The sequence below is a fragment of the Thalassophryne amazonica genome, chromosome 17, assembly GCF_902500255.1.
Source record: "Thalassophryne amazonica chromosome 17, fThaAma1.1, whole genome shotgun sequence".
NCBI classification, from domain to species: Eukaryota; Metazoa; Chordata; class Actinopteri; order Batrachoidiformes; family Batrachoididae; genus Thalassophryne; species Thalassophryne amazonica.
Window position 1 is genome coordinate 64199269 of NC_047119.1, and position 20434 is coordinate 64219702.

The following is a 20434-nucleotide window of genomic DNA, read 5'->3' on the forward strand; positions in this document are numbered from 1 at the left end:
TATATACAATTTTACTAGGTCCAAACATTCAATCCAGATTCGTTTTGTCTCTTCCATACATTTCCTTAGTCTTGTTTTTATTGTGCCATTTGTCCTTTCCACTAATCCTGCACTTTGTGGGTGGTAAGCAGCACAATGATGTTTTAACTTAATTTTCATGTGTTCTGCTACTCTTTGTACAACTTCATTTACAAAATGTGTTCCATTATCACTGTACAATGTCTCTGGTATTCCATAATACGGAATAATTGTCTTACACAGTGCTTTTGCTACTGTTAAAGCATCTGCTTTTTGTGATGGAACAATTTCTACCCATTTTGAAAAGGCATCAATTAATACTAGACAGTATTGATAAGGTCCACATCGATTTAGTTCAATAAAGTCCATATGAACAATTTGAAAAGGATACTGTGGTTTTGGGAATTGCCCTCTCCGGGGTCTTATATTTCCCTGTGGGTTGTGTTTCAATCAGGTAACACAGGCTTTACAAAACTTTTTTGAGTATAAATTAAATCCATAGGTAGTAAAGTGTTGGTCTACCATATATACCATCCACCCTGCCGACACATGCGTTAACCCATGCGTCACAATTGCAGCTGCTTTGAATAAGCTTTTGGGTAGGATGGGTTTGTTATGTACACAATAAAGTCCTTTGGGGTTTGGGGTTGCCCCATTTTTCAACCACAAATGTCGTTCCTGCGCTGGTGCCTATTTTTGCATATCCAATAAAAAGGTCAGAATCTATTAATGGTTCATTGTCTGTCTGAGCTGTGTAAATAGAAGAAGTGTCATATCGACCAGCTGCTGCTTCTTTTGCTATTTTGTCTGCCAGGCAGTTTCCTCTGGAATCAAAATCTGTACCTCTGGTGTGGGCTGCGCATTTACATAATGCCAGGTGTGATGGTAATGTCACTGCTTCTAGCAAATTTGTGAGTAAGCCTGCATGTGTCACTGGTTTCCCTGTAGAGGTTATCATACCTCTTTGTTGCCATTGTTTTGCAAAGAACCAAATTGTTGAAAATGCATATGGACTATCTGTACAGACTGTCAGTTTCTGTCCTTTAGCCAAGATACAAGCTCTGGTTAATGCAATGAGTTCTGCAGCTTGGGCTGATTTAAAATGATCAATCTGTTTTGCTTCAATAACAGTATTTGGTAATTGAACAACAGCATAGCCTGTTAATGTCTGTCCTTTCTGATCTTTGAAACATGAGCCATCCACAAAGTAATGTAGTCCATCTGTAAATGGTTCGTCTGTTAAGTCTGGTCGAGGTAATTGTTGTTTCTGTGTGTCTGCCAAACAATCATGCGGTTCACCATCTGTCTCAGTAGGTAGGAGCGTGGCGGGATTCAAGGTGTTGCATCTTTCAATGGTAATATGTGGCTGAGACAGTAGCATTGCTGTATAAGCTATCTGTCTAGCAGGCGATAAGAATGTCATCTTTGTTTGCAGGAGTAACACACTGACTGTGTGTGGTACTTTAACAGTCAATGGGTGGAACAAAACAACATCCGCTGTAATTTCCACTGCCATTGCTACTCCGCATACTGCTTGGACACAGGGAGGTAGGCCCTGTGCCACTGGATCCAAACGTTTGGAATAATAGCCGACTGGTTTATTTTTATTACCATGTTGTTGTAGCAAGACTGCACACATGAATCCCTGTTTGTGTCCACCATGAGAGTGAATGGCTTGGCATAATTGGGCAGAGACAATACTGTGGAACTCACAAGTTCTTGTTTAAGAGCTGTAAACTGTTCTTCAGCTTCTTTATTCCACTGTATTTTGTCACTCATAGCCATTGGTATAGAGTGTATTAAATCCTGCAATTTCTGCACCTTCTCTGCATAACATGGAATCCAGGCTCTGCAATAATTACAGATACTTAAGAAAGTCATCATTTCCTTTTTTGTTGACGGTTTAGGCGCTTTGAGAATAGCGTGCTTTCGATCGTCTTGTATTCGTTTCCCCTCAGCTGATAGGACATGGCCTAAATAAATCACTTGTGGTTGCACGAACTGCAACTTTTGCTTTTTAATTTTACTTCCTGTTTCTGCCAAATGTTGCAAAAGCATCATGGTGCATTTTGTACAGCTGTCTTTTGTCTTTCCTGCCACCAAAATGTCATCTACATACACCAAGATTTGTGAATCTTCTGCTGGAGTAAATGAAGATAAGCAACAATTTATTGCTTGTGTAAAAATGGTCGGACTGTCAGCAAAACCTTGAGGGAGTCTTGTATATGTGTATCTTTTCCCTTTGAATGTAAAAGCAAACCAAAATTGAGAGTCTGGATGAACAGGTACTGAGAAAAATGCATTACTGATGTCTATGACAGAGAAGTACATGTTTCCAGGACTTAATCTATTTAGCAGCGTATGTGGGTCTGGGACCAGAGGAGCACTAGTTTCTACTGCAGCATTTACTGCACATAGGTCTTGTACCATTCGTCATTTCTGATTGTCTGCTTTTTTCACAGGATATATTGGAGTGTTACAGGATGCATCTAAACATTCCCTGATGACTCCTGCTTCCAATAATTCTGCAATAACCGGTTCAATTCCTTTTTCTGCTTCAGGTTTTAACGGATATTGTTTAATCCGTGGTCTCCAATCAGATCGTGGCTTAATTTTGACTGGCGGAATATTTTTCAACAGTCCTACATCTGTGGGTGCTTTCACCCAGAGATGAGGAGGCAGTTTGGCCAATAAGTCTCATCTTCCTGTGTCAACAACACAGATGTTGTTAAATTTCAATCGTCCAGATCTACTTCATGTATCACCGGTGTCGTCCAAGCACTTACAAACATGTATTTCCGATACAAGCCTGTGGATGGACTGAAATCCCACACCGACATTGCATCTGCTTCATGCCAATCAGTCGCTTCCTCAGCTATTTTAGCAATTCCTCCAAAGGTCCTTCCAGGACTGAGTGTCTGCCCTTGTCAGTGAAATATGCGGCACAGCCTCAGGTTTTCCTCTGTACCATTTGTCTACACTTTGGGTCAGCACTACACTACACACAGAGGTGGTTTTTCTGTCTGTGTATAGGTGTGCTACTGTCTGTAATTCTGATGGAATTTTCAGAAATCCTGCTCCATACCTTTCATCATTTTGTGGAGTGAATAGCATAGTTATGTGTAGATCTTTTGGTGACATCATTACTACATGTTCTCTGTTTTCACAGGTCATCAGACCTTCCTCCAATAATTGTTCAGTTTGTCTCAACTCCGACAGATCCAGAGTACTGCCAGGCCTGGGCCAAATTTGTATACACAGTAGCGGCCAGCCTCACAGCTCTCATACCACCTACTGTTGGCGTGACTCCTATAGATAAGGCAGTCATCAAATCTCGTCCCAGTAAATTTACTGTTCAATGGGGCGAATAAACCACAGAGACACAAGCAGTTTGGTTCGTTTCAGGATCTTCAAAATTGACAAACTTCAATATTTTCTCTGAATTCACCTGTCCATTTGCAGATTTTACCCAAACAACTTCTTTTGCAAATTTAGTTCCGGGAGGTCTGTCTGTTATCACTGTCCTACATGCTCCTGTGTCACAGAGAAAATCCATGTCCTGTCCATTTACCTTTAGAGTCACCACAGGTCTTTCTTCATCTTTATGGTGTTATGTGTCGGACGCAGCCCGGAGAACCGACCAGCGTTTGAAGGACCCAGTATAAAATAAGCAGAGCACGGTACAAAGGATAACTGAGTTTAATAAACATAACAGTGATGTGAAAAAATACAAACAAATAAGTGCGCGGTCTGGCGTGGCGGATTTGCGGTGCGCTCCCAGCAGCACAAAACGGTCCGGAGCCAGAACCAGTTCGGACCCAAGGACCCCGCCGACACCCCCCAGGTGGCCGCGACAAACCGAGTCTGTGAAAGAAGAAATCATCATGTGAGTTCACACTCCACACACAGAGGGACCGCTCAAAGGTGTACAAACAGCAAACACTTCCTGGCTTAATTACTAATCAGCTTCCCACCCTGCAGGCATGGAACACCCTGTTCACAAAACTCCACTGCAGTGGAAGCTGATTAAACGACTACATACAGCTCAATATAATAAGGTGTGAGGGACACCACATTTACTGACTGTATAAATGTTAGTCACAAAATCTAACGTACCTCAGGAAGTGTGCTGACGAACGTGAGACCTCACCCCCTCCTCTTTCACAGACCATGCATCAAACCTGGACGTTCTCTGCATCCACTGATGATGAGATGGCTCTCGAGACGACGATCTCACCCGTCTGGTCACAAGGTCGTGTCTCTGGCAAATACACACTGTGTACTCCAGTCTTAAATGCCACCATGTTCCAATCCATGTAGATGCACCACAGCTCTGAGTCCTGACGAGCCGCAGGTGATCAGCCTCAGGTGATCAGGGTGAGGTCCTGATAAACTCAGCTACACAGCCACTCAGTCCCAAATGCGCACCACCTGGAAGGAAAACCAAAAGACAGACAAAAGCCAGCCAGGCACGCCAGCCACAACATATGGCCTCTACTCTCATCTGTGCTTCACTGAGCCACACTTTTGCACACTCTATTTCTCCTTCTTTTCTTGCTTTCCTGTTACCCTTTTTATTTGCTGCTGCTGCTGTAAGTTTTAACACCAAACCTTCACAATCTGGCACAACCAATTTACCTGAAAAGCCATATTTCTTTTTCCATTTAGTTATGTACTTCAGATTTTCCAGATTGCGTTTGTGCATGTATTTTTCGTCGCCCTGAAATAGGGGCTTATTTTCTGTGCATGTGTTATCCATGTTGGTCACCTATTCCCCTTCACTCTGCAAAGTTCAGGTCAAGCTTCTACCCCGTGGGGCGGACCTTCCTTGGAATCCCCCTCTTTGCAGACTCGTCGGGAATATGTGAGTGTGGTGCGTATGGACTTAAAATGACCTACTTTGCAGACAACGGCTCCACTTTTATCCCCTGATAAAATGGGATATCAAGCTGTCCGTGCTTATTACTAAGGAATACTCAGTCAAACAATACCACACATAGAGTCCGACACTGTCATACACACACACACTCCCACAACCGCTCCAACTCTCACACATATACAAAATAAATTACAGATTTCATCAATGATTGCAATTACAGACAAGCCCTCATCTTAAAAAAATAAAAAATAAATCATTTTATATCAAGACATAAATAACACAACAAAATCCTTACAACAAAACAACAAAAACAGAATTTTCTCTCATTCATACCACAAACACACTTAGTTTCACTTTTGCAATAATCAATTAATTCACGTCTCTCTAACTGCTTCTCCTGAAATTTATTCTTACTCCTCCTGTATTTCTCAGCCGGATGGGGACTCAAACCCCTCCGCCACCTGTGCCGGCAGGACCGGAGACTCTAACTCCCTCCCCCGCACTTTATTCCGGATGGGGACTCGAACCCCTCCGCCAAATGTGCCGGCAGGACCGGAGACTCTAACTCCCTCCCCCGCACTTTATTCCGGATGGGGACTCGAACCCCTCCTCAACATATTTTCCTCACAGGCAGGCAGTAATTACTTACGTTAATTTGTTGCGCCCCTCATTTGGTTCGGAGGCGTCGTCAATCTACTGCGGCGAGCGGAGGTGGACGTCTATAGTCACCGGCCCGACGGAGAATTCACTCCTCAGGACTTTCCTTCAATCCCTCTAGTGGAATCGGCACTGCGGCGTGTCTTCCTCCGTTTGCTCGAGAAGATCTGTCGACGCCCCACGTTGGGCGCCAAGAAAAAACTGTTGGGTTTGCACCCTGTTTTTAAAGAAATGAGAGGCACAGACACTGTAAAGAAACCAGTCAGAGAGAGACAAATATATATATATTTTGCTCTGCGCAGAGGAGAACAAGAAGCAGCTTATGTGCTAAGCTCCAAAGCTCTCCCAAAATCCCCTCCTCTGGCCCAGCCTTTTATTTAGTTCATCAACATGAGAAAAAACAAACAAGGACAGTCGGGAGAGGTTACACATGAGTCATGTCTGCAAGAGGGTGGTGGCAAAGCAAGGTAACGGCTGAAACCTTCCATTCCTGCAACATGAGCCTTGTGGCTCGTCAAAGCAGGATAAGGCACTTATGCAAAATGAAAATAGTTTGCTCAATCATGAAGAATGCAGACAAGTCTTTCTTTCTAAAACCTCCTCTTCTCACTAAGAGGAAAAATAATATAAGCATAAACTATAAGAAAATAAATAATAATAATATAAGCATAAACTAAAGAAAATAAATGATAATAATATAAGCATAAACTAAAGAAAATAAATGATAATATGAGCATGAACTATATAAAATCCTTGACAGATAACGAATTCCCTCGGCTGAGAATCTATATCTTACATAGAGAATATCGTCCGGGTATGTCAGCAGATTCTGGCGGTCTTTAAAAACCCTCGCCCTGTGAAGAGAGCCCCTCACAATTTGTACCCCAATATCAAACGGATCATCCAGGTAGGCCGGCATTGTCTTCGGAGTGATTGAAGGTGGATGGACGGTACTTATAAAGGGAGTGGTTAAGCGAAAACCTCAAGCTAACCGAGAACATAACCTGCTCGGAGCAGGTTTGGCACACAGCATAAATTGCCATGGCAGCATACCTCGATCGAAACCTATCCACCTTTCATAGTACGGGTTAACCGGGAAGTTACTCCACACGTCATCAACTTACTCCCGAAGTTACCCTGATAAGCCAGTAACCCCGCTTCGTAGTACAGACCCCAGGAGTTGGACATTTCATTTGACAAAGTCTTTACAGACACATGAAACACCTCCAGAATTTACACTTTTCACATCTGCTTCCAACATTAGTGGCTGAAGGTTCGGCTCTGCCTCAGATATCTGAAAAATACAGTCATCACTTATCAGGCGTAATGTGTGTTACACACAACCAAAGAGAAGGAAAATAAAGAAGGATAGAAATAAGTCAGTTGTTTTTTTTTTTTTTTTTATTGTTACAAGGAAAACAGTGTTTTCAATACATTTTCAACGTATGTTCCAAAAAACAAAAAACATTATCTGTGTTCTGTACATGTCACATTTTACCCCATAAATGTCAGAAATAAACATGATTATTCCAGGGAGGAAACATCCAGTAAATACTTAACTGTGTTATTTGCATAATAGTGACTGTATGACTCACTTCTTGAATCCAGTTCTTTTTTGCTTTTTGAAAACTGTCTCTGTTCAGTCAGTTACACAGATTGTGTTGGCAACATGCTCTTTAAAAGTTTTTGGCAACGTTGCTTTGATTGTTTCTCCAGGCAGCCGCACAATGAGATCCTTCATGTGTTCACACATAATGTCTACCCACAGTCCCACTGTCCTGCTGACCTGACCTGTGATATTTTAAATCACTGTGCCAAATCAGCCATGACAAAGTTTTGTCTTAGTTTCATCAGTCATTAGAATTTGATCCACAACTGGCATTGATGGTGAAGTGTTTAAAATTCTGTGAGTGGAATCCCTGCATACAGACGGGAGTCTGCATCACTCTCTAAGATGCTCTCTCTCTTTCTTCGTCTCTGCTTGCAGCAGTTTCAAGGTGAAATAAACCATGACTGTCCCTTTGTGATTTAGTGTTAAATGCATGCTCTAAACCAAATCAGTATTGATCATAAACCCACGTATTTGATTGCAGAGACGCTGCATTCACCACGCGCATGCATGGTTTTCCTCCTTCCTCTGCTGTGGCCGGGGAAAAAAAAAAACACATTCTCCTTTATCGTTGGTGGAAAAACACATGATGCAAATCAAACAAAAGCACTTGTTGCAGCAAGTTGGTGAATTGTTTTGTTCCGCCAACAATCCACGTGGATTTGTTTGCGGACCCCATGTGGGATTTTTCTTCAAGAAAAAAACAGCCACCAGAGACAAATGATCCCATCAAGTGGTCGGCAGCAGAAATGACAAAGTATCAGGCCATTCCAAAGCCAATCAATACAACTCAGAGAGGTCTTGCTTTGGACAAGAATTGGTTGAGTTGCAGAAATATAATTTGTGTGGCATGTGATTGCATGTAAACTGCTGTACAAAAAATGCCTGAAACACTCCTGCATTTTAATGCAAATAGATGTATGTAACTTTGTTTTGCTACATTTTTACACATTTTTGAAATTTGCAATTTATATTTGCATTCTAAGTTATAAAAATGGCTCGTTGAATTTTATGTTTTTACATGAATTTAGGTTCCATGTGTTAATATAGAAGGCCAGAATGGAAGAAAAACACACTTGAGGTTGTGCTGGAAAAAAAAATGACACCAAACAAGGCAAAGTAAACAGCTTTTAAATTGAATTATGAAGGTAAAACCAAAAGTAGCCAAAATCACCCAAATATACCCCAGACTCCAGAAGCTTAGTGATGGCGTTGTAAATGATGTAATATAGTAAATCAGTGGTCTCTTTCCTCAGGCTTTTTGAATTTATTTACTTTTCCCCCAATCAACTCAGGATTTTTTTTGTCTTTACACAAGTGAATTTCTCCATAATGATGCTTTCAGAATGTCACTTTTGGTAAAGGGAGAATTCTAATGATACAATTTTATTCGAGTGATTTTTGCATCTATTTTAAATCTGTGAACTGAGACCAAGTCAACAGGTTATCTTACATGTAGCTTGTTAGATCCAAAATAAACTAGTTTTTACATGTTTCTTTCACTTTTTTTTTCCTACATAGGCAATAATGTCAATATTCGATGCAGCCAAGTATATTTCTGGTGAACCATCCAACTGAGTGAAGTCACTGTTAAGGTTCACTCTGTTGTACAAACATTTCTTCTATATTTAAAAGAAATTTACACTGAAAAAAAAATCACAAGGTCAAAATACTCACTTGCTTAATGATCGTGTACACATTGAACATTTTGAAAGGGCATTTCAAGGAATTGATTCACGATACACCTATTAAACAGTAATATAAATTCACAGGTTGGATGTCTAGAAACTTCCTACTTTTAAACTCTGATAAGACTGAAATGATGGTTCTTGGTCCAGTGAGACATCAGCATCAATTTGACCAGTTAACGCTCAGCCTCAGCTCGTGTGTCATACATCACACTGACAAAGTGAGGAACCTTGGGGTAATTTTTGATCCTTCGTTGTCCTTTGTCCACATTAGAAATATTACTAGGACTGCTTTCTTCCACTTGCAAAATATAGTGACGATTCATCCCATCCTGTCTATGGCTGATGCTGAGACCCTGATCCATGCATTTATCTCTTCTATGTTCTATTTTCTGGTTTACCGCAGTCCAGCATTAGGGGTCTCCAATTGGTTCAAAATGCTGCAGCCAGACTTTTGACACGAAGCAGAAAGTTCGACCACATTACACCCATTTTGGCATCCCTTCACTGGCTTCCTGTCCCAGTGAGATCAGATTTTAAGGTTCTGCTACTAACCTATAAAATTATTCATGGACTGGCACCTCCCTACCTAGCTGACTTAATTAAACCTTACGTACCGGCCTGGGCTTTATGTTCTCAGGGTGCAGGACTACTTTGTGTCCCTAAGGAGAATAAGAAGTTTGCAGGTCACAGAGCTTTCTCTTATCATGCCCCGTTCTGTGGAATGATCTCCCTGTGTCAATAAAACAGTCAGATTCTGTGGAGACTTTCAAGTCCAGACTTAAGACGCACTTATTTTCCCTTTCATATGGCTAGCATACTGGTACAGTTTTGTTTTACGCTTTTTACTCTTTTAATTCATTTATTAGTAATTGGAGCGGGCTGCAGCCTCAACTTTACCTAAATTCTGGGTCTTTTAGTGAAGTTTAGGGCTAGTGGCCGGCGAACACCTTAGTAGTTCTCTGTTTTTCTTGTTGTTTAATGCTGGCAAATTATACAGTATTTTTTTTGTCTTTCTGATGCCTGATTCTGTTTTTTCTCTGTTTAAGGTGCAGCTCCATCCAGAGATGGGAGTTGTATGAGGTGTTTGTGTTGGCGATGCTCCTGTCCTGCGCGCCAATAGCATTTCTTGTATATTCGTCCGTGAATTGTTCTGTAATTTATGTTTGTAGCATGGCCCAAGCAGAGGGTCACCCCTTTGAGTCTGGTCTGCCTGAGGTTTCTTCCTCAGAGGGAGTTTTTCCTTACCACTGTTGCTCTGGGGGTTAGTAAGGTTAGACCTTACCTGTGTGAAGCGCTTTGAGGCAACTCTATTGTGATTTGGCGCTATATATAGGAAATAAATTGAAAAATTAACAGGTGAGGTGATGATCTGGCAGTTCAGCAGTAGGCTTAAGACCTGGTTCAAACCCCAGCCAGATTGGAAAATCACAAAGTTGCTCCTGGTGTGTCGTGAACACTTTGTATGGCAACACCCTGACATCAGTGAATGTGTAGCATCACTGTAAAGTGTTTTGAGCTGCTCATTCAGATATAAATGCAGTCCATTTACCATATCATCTTGGTCACGTGACCTCTGACTTTAGGTGACCTTGACAGGTCAAACAGCTCCTCATAATTATTTACTTCAGTATGGATTCAGGGTGGAAGAGTTGTGTATTAGTCAAAGAGGCTCAATATTGGAAACACAGACCCACGTCTGATGGCATCACTGAATCACTAAAAATGTATTTGCACAACTGTCAAACATCACAGGTACTGGTGTTGTACTTTTTTTTTTTTGGCAGCAAATCCACATTCAAGCCCATGTCAATGTGTACAGATTCTGAGTGCCGACCATCAGCTGGTACCCTCTAGTTTTAAATATTCTGTACTTAGATTAGGTAGAACTTTATTAATCCCTTGGGAAGACTCCCTCAGGGAAATTGAGATTCCAGCAGCACACAGGGCAAGAAGCACATCAAACGTTTCAAAAGTATAAATAAAAAATTTCCCAAATGTAAATACAAATATAAATACCAAAAATACTGCTTGCTACTGGCTACTACCCTCTCCTTTCCGTCCCGTTATTTGTATTCTTCTGGATTTTGTTTGAGAAATGTGATGCAGTTATACCGTTTTCAAGTTTCTGCAGGCACATCTTCTAACAGGATGATCCTTGACATGCTGAAAAAAACAAACAAACACCACATTGTACAGAACTTTGATTTACTTTGTAGTGATTATAATTAATGGTGTCTAAAGCTTCCTTTGCTTTCAATATTGACGTCATTCACATCAGTGAACATGAGCTCCTGCTTTAAACTATTTTAAATGTGACTTCTTTATCCTATGATCTATTTTTCATGTTTCTACATTTAGTAACAATGATACAGTACATGGCATTAATATATATATATATATACACACATATATATATATATATATATATAAAATTCTACATATTGCCAGAGAAGTACAGCTATTTAATTGACAGATCCAAAACATGCTTTTCCTCATTATTTCCAGCAGGTGGCAGTAATAACTTAAATGCCCCGCGATTCCTGTTTTTGATAAAGTTGTAAAAAACAAAACAAAACAAAAAAACAGATTCTCAAAGCTTTATGATGCATTCTGTGTATTTTTACTTTTAGTATTAGGTACACTTTTAAGGTTTGAAAACACCAGTTCCTAAAATCTTTAAGACAGCCTCGAAAGTCCAAGTTTACATTTTGAAGGCCTGTAAATGAACAGAGTTGTTGTACGGTATCTTTTGTAAATGGATTCAGATGTACATTCCCGTCTATTGTAGGCATTTTTTTATTATTATTAATCAAAACAGCATCCAGTCCCATCACCATGTTTCTGCTTTGCATCTATAGAAGAACTGTAGAACTTTAAATGTGCACCTCACCCAGCCAGTAAGGGCTGCCAAATGTCAGGGTATTCAAAAGCCAGTAGTGGGCAGTACATGCCCAGGTCAAATAGCTCCACATTGACAGTCTGCCCACTTTCTGAATGTCAATATCGCGATGTTAATCAAGGCAGGAATATGAGGCAATTATCGTAGAGGCACTTATCTATATACATAAATGCAACAAACACCTAAACTATAATATGGTGTCCTAAAAACTATATATATTCTGAATCAGCATGACATGGGGAACAAGTGGTACCATTTTTAAAAAGTTGAACTGAAAATTACCCAAAATAGCCTGCTGTGAGTATGACCAGGCAGATTCAAATTTCCAGCCCTGTATATGTGTTGGCCATCTCTGTTAATTTAATCCCTTTCTACAGCACACTCAGCAAAACAACATGCTTAGGGTGAGGCTGTGGGTACGACCAGGTAGATTAAAATTTCCAGCCCTGTGTATGTGTTGGCCATCTGTTTATTTAATCCCTTCCTTCAGCTACTTTATGTTCTCAACTGTTAAGCACCTGACTGTCCTGTACAACCCAGTTTGCCTTCCTGTCTGAATACATTAATTTAAAACTGCAATGTAAAAACAGTGAAATACACCACTACCTCAATTTTGATTCATTGATATTTACGCTGAAAAGTTCTAAGGCTGACTATGATGCAGTTGTCGAATTGAACAAATTCAGGGTTATTTTTCTACATAGTCTCCCTGTAACTTCACACACTTCTTCCAGCGGTGCTTGAGTGCTTCGATTCCCTTGGCATAGAAGCTTTCATCTTGAGAGTCAAACTAGTCCTCAACGGCAGCCATCATCTCGTCACTGCTCCGATAGTGCTTCCCAGCCCACTTTTTTCAGGTTTGGGAACAGATGAAAGTCCAAGGGTGCCAAGTCAGGGGAGTATGGTGGGTGATCTACCAGTTCGAATCCACACTCGTGGATAGTGGCCATGGCCACTATTGACTTGTGAGCTGGGGCATTGTCTTGATGGAACAGCACCCCTTTCGTTAGCTTTCCTGGTCGCTTCTTTTTGATAGCCTTATGTAACTGTCTCAGTAGGTTAGAATAGTACTGTCCATTTATGGTTTGTCCCTTTTCAAGATAGTCCACGAACACAATGCCCTTGGTATCCCAGAAAACTGAAACCATGACCTTCCCCGCAGACGAAAAGACCTTGGCCTTCTTTGGAGGTGGTGACCTTGGGTGTTTCCACTGCATTGACTGTTTTTTTGTCTATGGTTAAAAGTGGTGAACCCAACACTCATCCTGGGTAAGAAAACGTTACATGTAATTGGCTGGATCCTCTTCAAATTGCGCCAAGTTTGCCTTGGACATGACTAGCCTGGTGCATTTCTGATCAGGCGTCAGAAGACGTGGCACCCACCGAGCTGACACCTTTGACCTTCCAAGTTCTTCATACAGAATGTGTTCAGTTCTCTCACAGGATATTCCCACAGCATCTGCTGGCTGATTAATCGTCGATCGTCTGTCGTCCATCACCATTTCATGAACAAGGTCAATGTTTTTCTGGGTTGTGGCTGTTGCAGGCCGCCCAGACCTTGGGTCGTCCTCAAGGCTCTCTCTGCCCCTCTTAAATTCAGCTGCCTACTTCTGCACTGTAGATATGGAGGGAGCTTCATCCCCTAATGTAGTAACCATATCTGCATGAATGTCCTTGGGCTTTAACCCCTTCTTATGCAGGTACTTAATCACACCGCAATGCCAGATTTTGTCCATTTTAGCCGTTTCCCTCTACCACGAACTTTCAAACTTGGCTATGAACCACAAACTCACAACCTGGAAGAAAATAACACAGTTAGTCATCAGAAGAGTTGAACTTAATGCATGCCAAGTTTTACTGAAATGGCATTTCTCCTTCTTGGTGAGCCTTAGAACTTTTCAGCCAGCCCTCGTACCTACCTTTTGTGTGTAATTTTGTTATAAATTTGTTTGCAAAACAAAGTCCGCATGAAGGACTTCAAATGTGTTTCTTTTAACCAAGTATTTCCACTTAGTTTGGGGAGTCCACCTTTTATAGTTCTGCTGGACAAACTATAGCCAAACAAACATTAGCTATTATATTTATAAAACATCAGCATTAAAAAATAAATGTTGGGCAATTGTTTTGATTAAAATGATTGGCATTTGGCTTATGTCTAAAACAGGTTAACCCGGGCAGTGCCGGGTAACCCAGCTAGTACCAAATACGAAGACAACAAATTAGACAGATGCACAAAATGTTTCAGTATCCTCCTTGCGTGCCTGTCACACAGTGAAGCTCATTAGGATGAATCTGTGAAGACATTTGGGAGAATACAAATGCTGTTTATCTGTCATTAAACAATATACCACAGAACATGTTATTTCTGGAAAAAAAAAATGCATTTAATGACACCAAAAAACCTCTTCAGTATGTATGTTTTTATTTGGTTCATAAAGCATTTCCACTGCAACATACTGATGTCTCGCAGACAGGCAAAGTTAAATAAGTAAAATGATGTAGACAATGGCTTAATTATAACATTACTGTCAATCACAACTCCATTAAAGACCTAAAGTTCTTTTAAAACCCAAATATCTTAAAAGGCAACATTTCTTGTGTAACGGGGTGATCTCCAGCGACAACGCCGCCCTCTTAGGAACTCTTCTTCTCCTCAAAGATGATGTTCGCCGTGGCTTTTTTCGCTGTGGGCAAATGACAGAAACCTCACTTTCAAACACATGACGGTACACATTTAGTGCACATTCAAGACTACAGTCACACAGAAAATCTAAAATGCAAATTTTATGATCGCAGTCTAGCAGAAGCTCGACGTGAGCTGACACCACAGCTAAACACACAGGCAGTGTTGAGCTAATATTAAACATTCCAAATGTAATGTTGAATTAGGGCTTGGTGATATGGCCAAAAATATAATTACAACCTTTGTTCCCCATATTGATAGATTTTGGTATTTATTACAACTTTCAAAAGTTTGGAATTGATTTCCCATTCAGCTGAATGGAAAAGTGTGCCCAGTGTGACTGGCAGCAGATGATGAGGAAATATTTAGCAACTTTGCTCACTGACCACAAGTCACATTCATAAATGAGGTGAGAAACCAGACCCATTTTTAAGCCAAATGTTCTTGAATTAAAGACTGTATTATCCAAGTAGTAATAATATTAGTGGCAAATGCTAAATTGCGCATCCACTGTGCTATCCATGGAGCAAAACTGTACAAGGCTCATCGCCGAAAAGGTACTCCAAGTCCTTTTTGCTTCTCCCTTGTTTCACTTGTTGTCACAGCAGATCTGGGGTGAATCTACATGATGATTTGGCACAGGTTTTACACTGGATGCCCTTCCTGACCTAACTCCACATTAGATGGAGAATGGGCAAGGGTGGCCTTGAACCAGGAACCTTCAGCATTGAAGACAAGCACACTTAACCACTTAGGCATCCCCTTTAGCTCCAAAACTGACATAATTTTATTTGTGAGGCGGGTCCAAAATTGTTTAATCGCTCAGCCTTACATTGAATTATTGAGGCTTGTTTTCGGCATAACATGAAATAGGATCCTGGTGCACTGTTATTTAAAAATGAGACAGAAGTGAGAGATATTCTTTTGAGCTAACAGCTATGTGCCAATACATCACATAGCATGAGTGGAGAGGAGTCACCAAAGCTCCCTGAGGTGAAGCAGTAAGGTGAAGTTCTGTATTTTTTTTTTTTAATTTGTGTTTCTCTTTATTTTGTTAAATGGGTGTTTTCAATTCAGCTTAATTTTGTGTACACAGAGTGGATATGCATCATGAATCCACTTATGTAAAGGTAATGTTACACCGCATAGATACTAAAACAAGTCTGCATGTGTTTTTATTCAACTCTGCGCTCAACTTTAGACCAGATTTTTGGTGCTCCAACTGCTTTCTACGACCACAGGATAGCAATGCACCAGTACTGTGCTCGACCACACCAACGCACTCATGAGCGCACACTTATACTTGGCGTTTTCATGGTATTTGCGCGAGGTGTGAAAATGACCACTGTATTGCTTCTACAACAGCAATGACTTGCTACACAAAGTTTACAAAGTGGTGATTCTCGCTCCATCTTTGCTTGTGAACGACGGAGCCTTTTGGGGATGCTCCTTTTCTACCCAATCATACACTCACAAGTAGTGTCCTCAGTTCCCAAATGCTTATTGAGTGTTGTAAGAAGGAAAGGTGATGTAACACAGTGGTAAACATACCACTGTCCCAGCTTTTTTGAAATGTGTTGCAGGCATCCATATCAAAATGAGCAAATATCTGCACAAAAACAATAAAGTTTATCAGTTTGAACATTAAATATCTTGTCTTTGTGGTGTATTCAATTGAATATAGGTTGAAGAGGATTTGCAAATCATTGTATTCTGTTTTTATTTACATTGTCTTTGTGGTGTATTCAATTGAATATAGGTTGAAGAGGATTTGCAAATCATTGTATTCTGTTTTTATTTACATTTTACAAAATATCCCAACTTCATTGGAATTGGGGTTGTACAAGAAGCAGGGCTGCACCGTTGTCTGCCTGAGTGGTAGCTATCCAGAACATGGGGCAGTTCTGTGATGTGTTGAATGTGGCGATACATGATATTGGCACAGCGGTGGGCACAGTTCCGCTAATCTGCTAATTAGTGAAGATAACATTTTTGTTAGCAGATTAGCTTTTCAGATAACTTTGAAAGCCATCAGTGGACCAATTAGCTTCAGCTGAATTTAGTTATGCTAATTTTCAGTCTGCTAACTTTTTTTTTTTTTCTGGTAAAGTCAGTAAATTTAATGGTCAAAAACATTTCTAAAACCTAAAATCATACATGTTAGTTCCTGTTTATGAACACAGAGAGCTAGCTAACACTTCCGGTTCACAGGTCAAAACACAAGGGCTGGAAAGAAAACATGAAGTTACACTGTGGACAAAATGGAATGTAAGCAGCTCAAAAGTCAGTATTTTTACTTAGTTATTTTTTGTGCACTTGTTCTGTGTTTGTGAACGCAATACGGGTGAGCCGTAGCTCCGTTAACAGTTTATAAATATATAATAGAGAGAAACTGTGACTTCTAATACTGTGATTTACTGCTTTTGATAAAAATGATGACAGCGTTTGCGGTTTTATTTATTTATTTTTCATGTATTCGTTTTGTGTTTCTGATTGCATCTGAATTTACCCAGCAGCTCAGAACAGGCTTATCAGTAGTCGACAGTGTAATCCGATGTGGCCGCAATTGAGTCAATACTTAAAGTTAGTGGTAACGTCTGCAAAATTTTTTAGTGGTTCATCAGTTTAGCATTATAAAAGTTTACTTTTCAGTTAGCGGTTTAATGGTTATCGGAGCTAAGTTTTCGGTTAGCTATGCCCACCACTGTATTGGCGCAAGCTCCCAGACATGAACATGTTTACGCAACATTACAGGAAACATTATGGAGATGACTTCATTGCTCACCCTCATCTCTGAACTTATCAGCAGCTTCGGTTGCTTTGTCTTTAATATTCTTCACCGCATCGTCAATTCTAGCTTCATTCTTCAGGAAAAATGGTCGAATTATGCGGTTGTAAATCTGGATTGATCCATTGGAAGGAGTCGGAGCCATGCACCACACCAAGAAAGCACACTGTGAAGAAATACAAGGACTTTACTGTCAAACAAATTCCAAAAAAAAAAAAAAAAAAAAAAACTGTAACAATGAAAATAATGGTAATGAAACAGTGGTTTATTATACTGGTAATGAAACAGTACTTATTATAAGGGTAAGACTAACACACGGGTTGAGTGTGCAGTGTTGGCACAAACCATGCAGAGGAAGGGGGCGTCAGTGCTTGGCAGCGAGTACACTGTGACCAAAGACGGCCGAACTTTACTGAGCACTAGGTGGCAAAAAATACCTCTCAAATGACATGTTAAAAAAAAAAAAAAGTATAATGCAAAATAAAATACATAAACCAAAATTATGGCAGTAAGATCCTTCATAAATGCCAAGGATGATAAACTTTTAAAAAATACCTCTCTCAACAATGTCGATGATAACCTTTTTTTGTTTGTTTGTTTGAGGGTGGGGGCTAAGGCTGTGTGTGCAAGCTGTTTCTAACAATAATAAAATGCCTCCCTCATCACTTTTTTCTGACATCAAGGATGATAAACTATTTTGTTTTTAAAATGTGCATTGTGTGTATGTATGTATGTATGTATGTATATATATATATACACACACACACACACACACACACACACACACACACACACACACACACACACACACACACACACACACACACACACACACACACACACACACACACACACACACAGTGGGGAAAATGAATATTTGACCCCCTGTCAGTTTTGCAGGTTTTCCCACCTACAAAGAATGGAGAGGTCTGTAATTTTGATTGTAGGTACACTTCAACTGTAAGAGACAGAATCTAAAAAAGAAACAAACAAACAAACAAACAAAAAAAATCCAGAAAATCACATTGTATGATTTTTAAATAATTAATTTGCATTTTATTGCATGAAATAAGTATTTGACCCCCTAGAAAAACAGAGCTTAACAACTTGGTACAGAAACATTTGTCTGCCATTACAGAGGTCAAACATTTCCTGTAGTTCTTGACCAAGTTTTCACACACTGCACCAGGGATTTTGGTCCACTCCTCCATACAGATCTTCTCCACATCTCTCAGGTTTGGAGTTTCAGCTGCCTCTAAAGATTTTCTATTGAGTTCAGGTCTGGAGACTGGCCAGGCCACTCCAGGACCTTGAAATGCTTCTTACAGAGCCCTCCTTAGTTGCCCTGGCGTACTCTTACTGAGGGAAGGAGGTTGGTTGCCAAAATCTCACAATACATGACACCATCCATCCTCCCTTCAATACGGTGCAGTCGTCCTGTCCCCTTTGCAAAAGAGCACCCCAGAGTATGATGTTTCCACCCCCATGCTTCACGGTTGGGATGGTTTTCTTGGGGTTGTTCTCATCCTCTAAACACGGTAAGTGGAGTTGAAAAGCTCTATTCTGGTCTCACCTGACCATACAACCTTCTCCCATGCCTCCTCTGGATCATCCAGATGGTCACTGGTGAACTTCAAACGGGCCTGAACATGTGCTGGCTTGAGCAGGGGGACCTTGCTGCCCTGCAGGATTTTAAACCATGACAGCATCATGTGTTACTAATGTAATCTTTGTGACTGTGGTCCCAGCTCTCTTCAGGTCATTGACCAGGTCCTCCTGTGTAGTTTTGAGCTTTCTCAGAATCATCCTTACCCCAAAAAGTGAGATCTTGCATGGAATCCCAGACCGAGGGAGATTGACAGTCATCTTGTGTTTCTTCCACTTTCTAATAAATAATCATAACAGTTGTTGTCTTCTACCAAGCTGCTTGCCTGTTGTCCTGTAGTCCATCCCAGCCTTGTGCAGGTCTACAGTTTTGTCCCTGGTGTCCTTAGACAGCTCTTTGGTCTTGGCTATGGTGGACAGGTTGGAGTGTGATTGAGAGCCAGAATTCTTGCTGGTTGGTAGGGGATCAAATACTTATTTCATGCAATAAAATGCAAATTAATTATTTAAAAATCACACAATGTGATTTTCTGGATTTTTTTTAGAGTCTGTCTCTCACAGTTGAAGTGTACCTACGATAAAAATTACAGACCTCTCCATTCTTTGTAGGTGGGAAAACCTGCAAAACTGACAGGGAGGCAAATACTTATTTCCCCACTGTATACACACACACACACACTTTACAAAGTTTCACTGCAAATAGTTTATCATCCTTGATGTCAGAAAACAAGTGATGAGGGATTATTTTTTCTTACAAACATAAACAATACAGTAAAAAATTTGAAGTTGGGAAATTCCCCTTGTAATTTGAATTAAGACAAGTTCATGTCATTCTCGAGCATTCACAGCCCTGGTCCTTCTTTCCTGAAGCTTGTGGCCATCAACAAGACAAGATTTATTTATTTATTTTATTGAACACAATAAAACAATATAGAAAAACATACATCTTCTTTTAGAGACTGTACATTTTCATACAATAAAAGTGTTGTCAAAATACAGAGAAATACAAAGTAAACATTACAAAACAAAAAGAAAGAAAGAAATTGCACGGACTACCTACAAAGCAAAATCTTGCCTGGCTATAATTCAGATAAGAAACGAGATATATCCCCAAAGATCTTTCTAGCTATTTTGTTGGAGCAGCAAGACAAGCCGCACGTACAAGCGACAAGTCGGGACACCGGCCATTTTCGGCCACAGCATACTCGCCACCAAACGCTGACACCCCATTTTCTGAATGGTTTGTGCCGACACTGCATACTCAACCTGTGCGTTAGTCTCACCCTTATTATTACTGGCAATGAAACAGTGGCTTATTATACTGGCAATGAAACAATGGTTTATTATACTGGCAATGAAAGAGTAGCTCATTATACTGGTAATGAAACCGTAGCTCATTATAACGTTAATGACACAGTGGCTTATTATAACGGCAATGAAACAGTAGCTTATTATAATGGTAATGAAACAATGGTTTATTATACTGGCAATGAAACAGTAGCTTATTATAATGGTAATGAAACAGTGGTTTATTATACTGGCAATGAAACAGTAGCTCATTATAATGGTAATGAAACAGTAGCTTATTATAATGGTAATGAAACA

General features: G+C 40.3%; 1 protein-coding gene across 1 annotated transcript in view; it reads right to left on the minus strand.

The window, feature by feature from the left end:
* Window positions 1-14158: 14158 nt before the first annotated feature.
* Window positions 14159-20434, minus strand: part of reep5 (receptor accessory protein 5) — a 42552-nt gene continuing 36276 nt past the window's right edge. The window contains exons 4-5 of the mRNA XM_034192292.1: window positions 17222-17390; window positions 14159-14437 (exon numbers count right to left, since the gene is read on the minus strand). Of these exons, the coding sequence (XP_034048183.1) occupies window positions 14388-14437; window positions 17222-17390 (219 nt within the window). The 3' untranslated portion in view covers window positions 14159-14387. The remainder of the gene's footprint in view (window positions 14438-17221; window positions 17391-20434) is intronic.